Consider the following 12,236-nt stretch of genomic DNA (forward strand, 5'->3'; position numbering starts at 1 on the left):
TGAATTAAGTTATTTGACAGTTATGCTTCAGTAAAACCTTGTTTTTCAGGTTGGTTGAATTCATTTATAATCAGTCATCTTAAATCATTTATTTCACTTCAACAAACCCATTGTGGATGTTACCACATGAAGTACATTTTCTAAGTTGATCTGACTAAACATTTTTTTTTCAGTGTAGTACAACAGGGAAACGTATGTCCAATGTATCTGAAAAACCTGGAAAATTTTGTTCCAGAAACTTTGTGATTCTTTAGAATTGTATGCCTTTTTTCAAGTCATTCAGAATTTCACTGTGTATTTTCTCTGTCACACATTCATTTTCCCCTTAACCTGTTAGTTCAGAGCTGCATGCATGTCTGAGTCTGTTGTAAGTGACTAAGTGACTAATGAATGTGTGAGGAAGTTTGAGATGAGTGCAGTGAAGAGAATGATAAAAATAGAGTAGAGTGAAAAATGAAGTGTGGCTGAGCATGTGAAGCTGCCGTCTGTGCCGTTGGATGTAAAGGTCACAAGGCCAATGGCAGCTCCCTCCACGTTGTCTGTGACCCAAGTGTTGAACTCGGAGACACGTGAAAACACCTCTGGAAAATCTTTTATGGCACAGCCTAGGCTTGTCCCAAAACTCGAGATCCCAGCCTGGACCCACACAGAACCCTGTTTGCACTGTATTGGACCTCCAGAATCTCCCTGCAGAGGGAAGCAGAGAGCAGACAGAGAATCAACACAAGTGAACATGCAACAGTAGGGTTGTTTAAAGTCACAATGAAATCTGTCTTTTTTTATGAAATATAGCAGTAGTTATTATAAATTAATTATCCATGCACATCATGCACATAATTCATGTGTCTAATAATATTTAATCAAAATAATTTACATCTTTGATGTCATTTTTAATAGCACGAAGGCAGGACAACCTGTCAATCACATGAGATCGACCAATAGCAAAATACAAACATCCAATCATCCAATGGCTGCAACACAGGCTCATTGGAAAAATGTTCCTGTGGCAACATTTTTGCAAAACGCAAAATACATACCAATACGCACATATCACTGCAGTTTCTAAAAGAAACGAACACTAGAGGCAGTAAAACAGCAAGCGCTTTTAATCGTTTTCACACACAATTATGATTACATAATTGTAATATGGGGCAGATACATAATTATGGGGCAGATTATGGTTTAATAAAGACTTGTTTTCACGCGGCTCCTTGTACAATTAGGCTTACAATTACAATTAGTGTATGATTTGTAAACTAATATATTTTGGAGTTTGCAACACTTAACCAGCTCCATATGTTCGGTTTTACTAATATAATAAGCTTGCTCGGTAGCTCAGCTGGTATAGAATTGTACTTGAGACGCGGAGAGCTCGAAAGACGAGTCACAATATATGAACTCAAAGTTCAAAAACAAGCTAAAATGCCATGGTTACAATTACGTTTTTATGTCACATTTGCTTTTGTTAACACTATCGGGTAGGTTTAGGGCAGGGGTGTATGTTATTTTAAAACGTAATGGAGCATTAATCTTTTAGCGCCACTCACTGCACAATTCAATTCAGAACGTTTCGGTTACGAAAAGGGAGCCTGTCATCTTTGAGTACTGTTAAAACAAGCCAATGTACATTGGCGTTCGAGATTTGCATCCACGCTCCGCCCCGAAGCACGGGTATAAATACGGAAGTGGATGCACGCACCACTTGTTTTTCGCTGAGGAGCCAAGCGGAGCCCGGAGTCAGCGGTGGTCCAGCAATAGTTCAGGGAACGAGGGTTACATACGTAACCGAGACGTTCCCTTTCAGTTCGGTCACGTTCAACGTAGTTGTCGACTGATTGGGATCCCCATTAAAACGCCACTAGTGCTGCCACCTTCCAGTGCCTAGACAAAAGCCACCTGACCCCCCGCATTATTGAGGCGGAGATAGGACAGGGCTTAGGCCAGGGAAGTCACTGCTGTTCCGCAAGACCCACTCAGTTAGACTTGGATAACACTGGGAAAGCGTGCCCTTTCAATAGAAGGAGGGACACTATGGAAGCCACATCCAGCCCGCAGGGAGGTAACATGTGGAGGATACACATACGGACTGGACGAATTACCGGGCAGTACAACATATGGAATGTCACTGCGGTGGCTCCAGCCTATAACAGGGGGGAAACTCAACCGTCAGTGACTGCAGAGCAAGCTCTGCCAAGGGAAAGACACTGGCTCGCCGCAGGGAGCCATACCGTGGAAGAATACACATATGGGATCTCCGTAGGGATCACAACATATGGACCCAGTCTAGCACAAGTTCCACCAGTGCATACGAGTTGGTAGGCCTAGCATCGGACGCTCCACCACGTCCAATGTCGAAGGGGTGTGGAGGAACTCAACAGGGTTCGGCTAAAGGGGAACTCAACTGGAGCAAGAATGGCGCACGTATCCAGTCCATAAAAGGAGAATGGCGGAGCAAGCCGAACACATGGGAAGCAACCCGCTCGACACATAGTCTATAGAATCTAGCGAACATTTTAGATGTCGCCCAGCCCGCAGCTCTACAAACATCTGTCAGCAAGGCACCCTGCGCCAACGCCCAGGAAGCGTAAGCATGCCTCGTAGAGGGTGCTCTCGCAGAAGTGATGGTGTCTACGACTGATTGTGGTAGATCACCTAGAACCTCGACGTCCCGTCCAGGGACCAGACATGGAGTTTCCAGAAGTCTCGACGTGGGTGCCATACGGTGCCCCGTCCCTGAGAGAGAAGGGTCAAGGAAGGGCTGTTGAGAGGAGCATAAGTTCGGGGAACCAGGTCCGGGTGAGCCAATAAGGGGCAACTAGCAAGACCTGCTCCTCTTCCTCCCTGACTTTGCAGTGTCTGTGCAAGAAGGCTCACTGGGGGAAATGCATACTTGCGGAGGCCCCCGGGGTCAGCTGTGTGCCAGCGCATCCGTGCCAAGGATCCCCTAGGTCAACTGTATACAACTGGCAATGGGACGAGTCCGGAGAGGCAATAGATCTATCTGTGCAGCCCCGAAGTGGTCCCAGATCAGCTGGACCGCCTGGGGATGGAGTCTCCACTCTCCCTGGGCCACAAGCTGTCGTGAGAGCTCGTCAGTGGCACGATTGAGCAGGCCGGGAATATATGTGGCATGCTTCTGACTCCATAGGAGGAGGTGGTGGGCAACTTGCAACAATGCGAAGGGAGCGTAGACCACCTTGATGGTTGATATATGCAATGGTCGCAGTGTTGTCCGTATGGACCAGTACATGCTTGCCGAGCAGCGGTGTTTTGAGGCATCTCAAAGCAAGGTGTACTGCAAACAACTCGAGGCAATTGATGTGCCAATGCAGTTGGAGGCCCGCACGCATGACAGGGACACGTTCGCTCAACACCGAAGCGTAACGAATGTCGCTGAACTTGGGCGGACTGAATCGTGTAGCCGAGTCTGATGGTACGGAGGAGCCAGCTGGACCGGTTGGGAAGCACTCTCCAGGCTTCCACAAACCGGGCCAGGAGGACCAGAGGCACCACAGACGTACCCGGGGTGGGGCAGCGAGGTGGAGGACAGGAACCTGGCTCAGAAGGCCCAGGGGCAGGCTGAATCAGGGTCTGAGTGTGTAATGCACCACTTACATGTCTCCACGGCTAGGCAGGGGGTACAGGAGAAGGCATAATCGGGTCCTCGAACTGCACCTGGCTGCCGGCTGGTGACACAAGAGGGGGCTGAGGGGTGCAAGGCTTTACAGGGTCGCACACCACCAGTCTGGCCCTCTTGGAACCCAGGAACGGAGTAATTTGCTCTTTTGATAATTCGGGTAAAGGTAAGCATCTGAAGAGCTCGTCCCCCCATCCCTGGGTGGCCTGTGTCTTATGCTTGCCACCTGGCTTGGCAGCGTCTGACACAGGCTGGGTGGCCTGCCTGTGGCTGGCTCCACGCTGAGGCCTGGGTGAAGGCTGCTGTGGCGACGAGCAGGCGGAGGAACTTCTACCAGCAGCGGGGTGGTGGCAGCAGTGGGGCCGCCGGGGCAGGATGTGCCAGATGGCCTCCGTCTGCGCTTAGGCGGCAGAGAACTGTTGGGCGCATTTCTCCACCGCGTCGCCGAATAGCCCAAACTGGGAAATTGGGGAGTCCAGGAACCAAACCTTGTCCGCATCCACCATATCAACCAGGCTGAGCCAACGATGGTGCTCCTGGACCACCAAGGTGGACATCGCTAGACTGATCGTGCAAGCCGCAACGCTCGTGCCCCGGAGGGCCAAGTCGGTTGCGGTGTAGAGCTCACTCATGAGCGCACGGTCTAGGCTACCCTTGTGCATGTCCATGAATTCCTTGGCCTGATAGACCTGTAGCAACGCCATGGCAAAAAGAGGAACCGGCTTGCCCACAGGCTTTGTAAGCTCTTCTCGTAAGAACGGACGAGAACTCACAGGCCTGAAAGGGGAGACGAGGATCCCCGTCCAAGAGGCAGCGGCTGCTGGACACAGATGTGCTGCGACAGACCGCTCCACTGGACGGATAGCCTCACAACCCTTCACTGCTCCTCCGTCCATCATCCAACCGAGACTCAGCGGGACACGGTGGTGGATTCCACTCAAGCCCGACAGCCTCGGCGGCCCGTTTCAGCATAGCTTATATCTCTGGATCTGGCCCGGGCAACGTTATACTGCCCGAAGGGGATAACACAGCCGATTCATCATCTTCAGAGCTCAGCTCACCCTCCGATGCTGCAATGTGCAGCCTGACCTCTGGAGGGGCCCCGAATGAAACTGCTGGTCGGTCCATTACAGAGGGAACAGCGCGCTCAACAGGGGACTCCACCGTCTGCGGTGTGATGGAGGAGTGAGGAGCCCACAGGGAATGGTTACCGGGCGGGTATTTTATCACTATCCTCCGATCACCTATCCCACATGTCACCCTAGGGTGGGGCATGGTAATGGGGCCTCCACCTTCACGGACAAAGGCGAGTCTCGATCTCAACACCAAGACAGTCATATTCCCGCAATGGGAACATGAGCCATCCACAAAAGCTGCTTCAGCGTGCTGTAAGCCCAAACACGTTATGCAACAATTGTGGCCGTCAGAGGGGGACAGGGAATGACCGCATCCAGAAACGCACGGGTGGAATGACATCTTGAAAAAGACACAAACGCACCCGTGTTGCTCTTTCAGGATTTGAAAACTCTCACCAGTGCCGGAGCACACAGGGGAATGATCACGGCAACACTGACAGGGATGGTGCTGCCTGTACCAGTGAAGCACTCACTTTCTTCACTTTCTTCACCCTCAAACGGCTGTCAGACAAACAAACACAAACACAAAAATGTGATGCTGTTAAAACAGCATTTGAGAGCTCAGAAGATTCGCAACCACCGCTGCACTCGTGCTGTAGAACCACCAGCACTGGGAGAGACTTCCTGAAGAACCACCGACACACTCGCTCATTGAAGTATAACAACACTCTTCAGAGACATCGACATGAAGACCGATCGGCTCCGAAGTGAAAGACAAGTGGTTTGTGCATCCACTTCCGTATTTATACCCGCGCTGCATGGCGGAGCGTGGATGCAAATCTCACACGCCAATGTGCATTGGCTCATTTTAACAATACTCGAAGATGACAGGCTCCCTAGGCATGATCCCAATCATCCCAATCGAACGTGAACGTGACCGAACTGAAAGGGAACTGCAGTGATATGTACAAACTGCGACGTAATAAAACGTTGTCATATTCACGTTCATCTGTTCCGGAAAAAAACTAAACATGCTTTTAGCGCCACTCACTGGACATTTCACTTTGAAACTGTTGCAAAACATGCACGTATTTTCCGTTTTACAAAAATGTTGCCACAGGTTTTTTGAATGAGCCTGGGCTGAATAAATTCCCTATGGACAACATCTAGAAGTCATTTCACTTGGATATACATGTCACAATAGTGAAAATAAAGTCTATCGCATCTTCTGTTTCGTGCCAACTTTAAAATAAGATTTAATGACAGAATTTTTCTTTTTTGTTTGACTCACCTGACAGATTCCTTTGCTTGTTCTCCCTGCACAAATCATCTGTGGTGTGATTGTAAGACCATTCACATTCTTATACTGGCAGCTACATTGTGAGCTACCCACGACTGGGATTTCCACTTCCTGCAGTGTCTTAGGAACCGGCAAAGCCTCTGTCATACACAGAGACATTGTTTGTGTGTGAATGACATGTTTACCCATGCTGAAAAAAATATCCAGCCTAAGCTGGTTGGCTGGTCTTCCAGCCTGGTAATAGCTAACTAAAACCAGAATTATATGAATACCAGCTTGGCCAGGCTGGGAGACCAGTTTGAACAGCTTAAACCAGCTAAGACCATAATACAGAAACACCATTAATGGAGGTTTCATTCCACCATCACACTTACACATTAATATCTTGGCTGCTCATGTGTTCTTGGACATATTTTTGAGGAGAATCATCTTTTCCCCCTTCTTTTGTTATTGACATACTTATTTGGGAGAGTTCTGATGTCGTTAGTGACATTAACTCTAAGATGATTACCTCTGTAACCATGGCTACATGCTTTAAAGCATCAGATTCATCCATGCAAATGAGCAGAGCTGAAGCCCATCTCATGTAATTACCAAAAGAATGTTCCGCCCACTGATCTATATCAAAGATCAGTGATTTCTACACAAGTAACTTGCAGTTTTGTGAGATTCACTGTTGTTCTCAGGCTGTCATATAATTTAAAATATGCATGGATATTAAAAATATGAATTATATTGGGATGCAGGGTAATTAATTACAGCATAGTTGTTTTTCTACGTGTTAGAACTTGTAAAAGTCCTGCATCAAACTACACACAAACCGAAAACTAAAAACATTTCTGTAACACTTTACAATATAAGGTTCATTAGTTAACATTAGTTAACTACATTAGTTAGCATGAACTAATAATGAACTACAGCATTTTTTAATCTTTGTTAATGTTAATTTCAACATTTACTAATACTTTATTAAAATCTTGTTAATAATGCACTGTGTGAACATGAACAAACAATGAACAGCTTTATTTTTATTAACTAACATCAACAAAGATTAATAAATACAGTAACAAATGTATTGCTCATGGTTAGTTCATAACTAATGTTGAAATAATGAAACTTATTGTAAAGTGTTACCAACATTTCTGTTAATTACAATAATTTACAAGCTAAAAAAAATATTAGTTGAAAAACTTTTTTTTTAATTAGAAATGTTGACTTGTAAGTTTAAATTAAAGCTCTAAAATTATTAACTGAAAAGAAAAAAACATGTAATTTACTAAAACTAAAGCAGAAGTAAAAATAAATTTAAAGTAAATAGCAATATCTAAAATAAATGAATAAAACAACAATAAAACAATAAAACAAAGATCAACATATATACCTTTAATAACTACTATAACTATAAAAATAAATAAATAAACACTGCATAAAATACATATCTTAAAGTTGTGTATTATAGTTGGGACACTCACGGTTTTTGCCAATGTTTCCCCAACCTGTAGCCCAGCAAGTTGTGGCGTTGTGAAAGACACTTCCTTTAGATGCCAGGCAGACCGGACGAATGTATGGAGTGAAGGTCACAGGTTGACTCAGTTTCATCAGGGAGATGTCATTATTGAGAAGGCTGTTGTTGTACTTTGGATGTACAATGATGGACTGAACACCAACCCTCACTTCATTTGTGTTGGCATTGGCAACAAACGTGCTCTGGGTTTCTCTTCCCAAGTACAACGTCCATCTGTTGATGTTAGTCCTGTTGCAATAGACATCTGGAAATAAACATTTGCTTTGCGCAACAGAAAGGCTTCAGTATATTTGTAAAGCAGGCTTATGGAAACAGTTAAAAAGATAAGTTAAGAAATATTAAAAAATATATATTAATATATCTTACGAGACGATGCAGTGAGCAGCCGTCATCACCCACTGGTTGCTGATCAGGGTTCCCCCACAGATGTGTCCGCCACTGAAATGTATACTGACCTGCCAGGGCCAGCTACCCGCAGGGGCGTCTGTGCCGCCCACTATGCGTGTGTTTAGGGGAGCTACCCCACAATCTGCAGACAATAAATTATAGTTTCAGAGAAAAGCCTGGAATTAAGAAGGCCAAATATATTAGTATTGTAATTTTACATGTGTAATGTAAAATAAAATTAAAAAAATACTTATTAGGCTATCATTATTTTTCTTATAGGCTATTCTTTTATTTTACAGTGAAATGATGCAGTAGTCATATTTCTTTGTTTTTTATTCAGTAATTTTTATATTTTCATTTAGTAATAATAATAAATTCATTATTAATTGAATTAATAATTAAATCAATTGGAAATTATTGGGCCCAAGCACAAAAATCATGATAACTTATGCAGGCAATGCTGGGAGCTTCAGAGAAACTGCAACAATGAGTATATTAAATTGCTGAAAAATCATAAATACGATCACTTGTAATATAATAAAATTGCTTATCACTTCTGACTAAAAGATACATTTTAACCAAATTGATAACCTTCAGAAGGTTATTACGGTGGCCGAGAGAGCTCAACGCGCTGCAACTGAAGAAAACACATGCAAATAGAAAAACACCTGCAAATTAAGAAAACATCTTCATCAGTTTCACAACACATGTGTGCTCCAAATACTCACAACACAACCAAATACAGAAACGCGCTGCAAAAGTTCACAACACAACCAAATACAGAAACGCGCTGCAAAAGTTCACAACACAACCAAATACAGAAACGCGCTGCAAAAGTTCACAACACAACCAAATACAGAAACGCGCTGCAAATACTCACAACACAACCAAATACAGAAACGCGCTGCAAAAGTTCACAACACAACCAAATACAGAAACGCGCTGCAAAAGTTCACAACACAACCAAATACAGAAACGCGCTGCAAAAGTTCACAACACAACCAAATACAAAAACGCGCTGCAAATAGAACAGAACACAACGGAAATGTTTCCGGGGAACCCAATAAGTGACGGACCCGGCTGGGACGTGCTTACAGCTGTCTACTTTTATTATTATTTTTTTTTTTTTGCAAAACATAAAGAGATGACACGTTTATGACAAACAACTTTGTATACAATATACAAAATGTATTTACAATAAGAATAAGAATACTAAAAAGAACAATGAGCTGAAGACTAAAATAAATAAATAAATAAAAAAGAGAGAAAAAGAACATGAGGGAAATACATTAATTTATACATCAGTTACATTGTACACATTTTGTCATGTTATATTAAAATAAGTTTCATAAGAAATGTTAGAATGCAGCTAGGGTCCAAATATGAGACGGCAAGTTTTAAAGTTGAGACACTCACACACAGATATAACGCATATTTTAAAAACTTTGTTGTATAAAATGTATATTTATTTGCAACAGTTATGTTAAGAACAGCTATTTAGCTGATGGACACGCGCTGCGTTGTCATGGGAACATCCCAGGTAAAAATAATGAGGAAATTACGTTGTCTTTCGTTGCTCCCTTCATCAACATAATGGCACACAAGTGCCTCGCTCCCTCCAAAGTGCCCAATTCAAGGGCTCTGCTGATTCAATCAGCTTTTAAGAGAGTAGGGCATAGGTAAAGCTCACGAGCAATAAGCACGTCCCAGCCGTCCGTCCGTCACTTATTGGGTTCCCCGGAAACATTTCCGTTGTGTTCTGTCTTATTTGCAGCGCGTTTCTGTATTTGTTTGTGTTGGTCTATGGTGGGGAAAAACTGCCGAGTGCATGCCTGGCCGGATTGTGGTGAATGGTCGGAGAGATGGCAGAGGGAAGTGATGTTTCAGGAAGTGAAATCGGAATGGAAGTAGGTGCCGATGGCGGGGGAAATGAAAAAGATGGTATATGGCATACTCAGAAAGTTAGGCGAAAACGTAAAAAGACTAGAAAGTTAACTGAATCTTCCCAGTCTGATAAAGCTGAGGTACACAGTGCGGGAGTAGTAGAAGTAGCAACGGAGTTTAAAGTAGTTGTGAAATTGATTAAAGAGGGCGAGTCGTTTAGTAAGTTGAATCCGGTTAAGCTTACAAAGGAGATTAATACACTGGTTGGAAAAGTGAAATGTGCAAAAGTCTTGCGAGACGGGTCTTTGTTAATCATCTGTAATGATGCCAAACACAAAGAGAGAGCACTCAGTTTGAGTAAAGTTTTGGGTGAAAATGTAAGTGGAAAATTGCTTGACAGTGGAAAGTATTTGCGTGGTGTCATTACAGGCATTTCACCTGAAGTCCCAGTTGAAGAAATTAAATCCAATGTATCGGGAGGGAAGGTTGTAGAAGTTAGACGACTAAAAATGAACAGAAATGGGGAAAGGAGTGATAGTTTTTCAGTCATGTTGAAGTTTGAAGAGAGGGTTCTACCAGATAAAGTCTGTGTTGGTTACATGAGTTATGGTGTTCGGCCGTTTATTCCTCCACCACTTCGATGTTTTAAATGTCAAAAGTTTGGACATGTCGCAGCAGTATGTAAGGGGAAGCAGAGGTGTGGGAGATGTGCCGGGGATCATGAATATGGGAAATGTGAGGAAGGAGCTGCCATGAAGTGTTGTAACTGTGGAGGTGAGCATAGCTCAGCTTATAGGGGATGTACAGTTAGCAAAAGAGCTGAAGAAGTACAGAAGGTTAAAATCCAAACTGGGGTCTCATTTGCGGAAGCGGCTAGGAAAGTACCTGCTCAGCCAACTGTACAGGTGAATAAAACAGCGGCTGTAGAGGCATCATGTAGTTCTGCTTGTCAAGGATGCAGTAAGATCAAAGAAGATACTCTTCTCATGAGAAAAGATGACTTTGTTTTGTTCATGGTAGAGATTATTAATTGTACTGCTCAAGCTGAAAGGAAGACGGAAAAAATTCAAATAATTGTAAAAGCAGCGCAGAAGTACCTCGGTTTTAAAAATACTAGCTGGGAGTTAGTGGAAGAGAGATTAAATGAGAGTCAATTTTCATCCCAACCTCAAACATGGAATGGTGTACCGTCTGTCTCATGATAATTATTCTCCAGTGGAATGTGAGAAGTCTCATTAGTAATGGTCAAGAGTTTAAGAAGTACATCTCTGATTTGGAAGATAGACCCCATATAATATGTATTCAGGAGACATGGCTCAAACCTCAGTTAGATTTTATTATTCAAGGTTACACAGCAATAAGAAATGATAGGAAGGATAGACAAGGTGGGGGAGTAGCAACATTTGTTCAAGATGGTCTGAGGTATAAAGTTGAAAATATGGGGCAGGAATATGAATCAGTAGTTATTAAAATCTGGATAGGTAATGATCAAGTTTCAGTGGTTAATTTTTATAATCCTAGTAAGAGGTTGAGTATTGAGGACCTAGGTGCTGTAAGTGGACATATTCAAGGAAAGATAGTGTGGTGCGGTGATTTTAATTCTTATAATGTATTATGGGGAAGCCCGAATACAGATTCAAATGGTGTGATTATTGAGGAGTTCCTTGAATTGAATTCGCTTGTTTGCATTAATGATGGTAGAGGTACAAGATATGATTGCTGTAGAAATACAGAGAGTTATTTGGATTTAACATTTATATCGAGTGGAATGGCAGGTATTACATCATGGGAGGTGTTAAGTGAATTACCTATGGGTAGTGATCACTTCCCCATAATTGTAACAATTGGAATTGATGTAATTAAAGATGACGAAATACGGGTACCGAGATGGAGGTTAGATAAAGCCAACTGGGAATTGTTTCAAGTTTTAGCTGAGAGGAAATGTGGTGAATTAGATGAAAGGTGTTTGAATGATGTGGAATTACTTAACTCTGAATTTGTGTCTAATATTCTTCAGGTGGCTGAGGTCTCAATCCCAAAGACTGGTGGAAGGGGAGTTAAAAAATCTGTACCATGGTGGAATGAGCAGTGTAGTGCTGCAATTAAACAGAGAAGTAAGGCATTTAAGCAGGTAAGAAAGAATCATACACTTAAGGATTTAGTCCAGTATAAGAGAGCACAGGCTATTGTTAGAAGGACTGTTAGAGCTGCAAAAAAGGCTTTCTGGAGGGAATATTGTAATACTATTGGGAGAGAAACTAAGTTGTCAGATGTATGGGGAGTTATTAGGAAAATGAATGGTGTTAAAAGGAATTATTCTATGCCTGTTTTGCTTTATAATGGGCAGAATGCTGTTAGTAATAAAGAAAAAGCAGAGCTGTTGGTGGAGACTTTAGTTAAAGTACACAGTTCTGAGAAATTGTCAGA

The 12,236-nt window shown here is 43.1% G+C and overlaps 2 protein-coding genes across 2 annotated transcripts in view; both read right to left on the reverse strand.

Annotated features, from left to right (window-relative positions):
• Positions 1–12,236, reverse strand: part of LOC311096687 (integrin alpha-X-like) — a 569,425-nt gene that overhangs the window by 105,350 nt on the left and 451,839 nt on the right. The gene's annotated exons all lie outside the window — the stretch shown is intronic.
• LOC311096719 (testisin) lies at positions 48–8,061 on the reverse strand. The gene is made up of 4 exons (XM_084136045.1): positions 7,905–8,061; positions 7,486–7,766; positions 6,005–6,153; positions 48–687 (listed from the first exon to the last, which is right to left on the reverse strand). Exons 1-4 carry the CDS (start codon positions 7,928–7,930, stop codon positions 376–378), a joined length of 768 nt encoding a protein of 255 aa, XP_083992171.1. The 5' UTR covers positions 7,931–8,061; the 3' UTR covers positions 48–375.

Source organism: Abramis brama (genome assembly GCF_963993115.1).
Source record: "Abramis brama genome assembly, chromosome: 14".
Lineage (NCBI taxonomy): Eukaryota > Metazoa > Chordata > Actinopteri > Cypriniformes > Leuciscidae > Abramis > Abramis brama.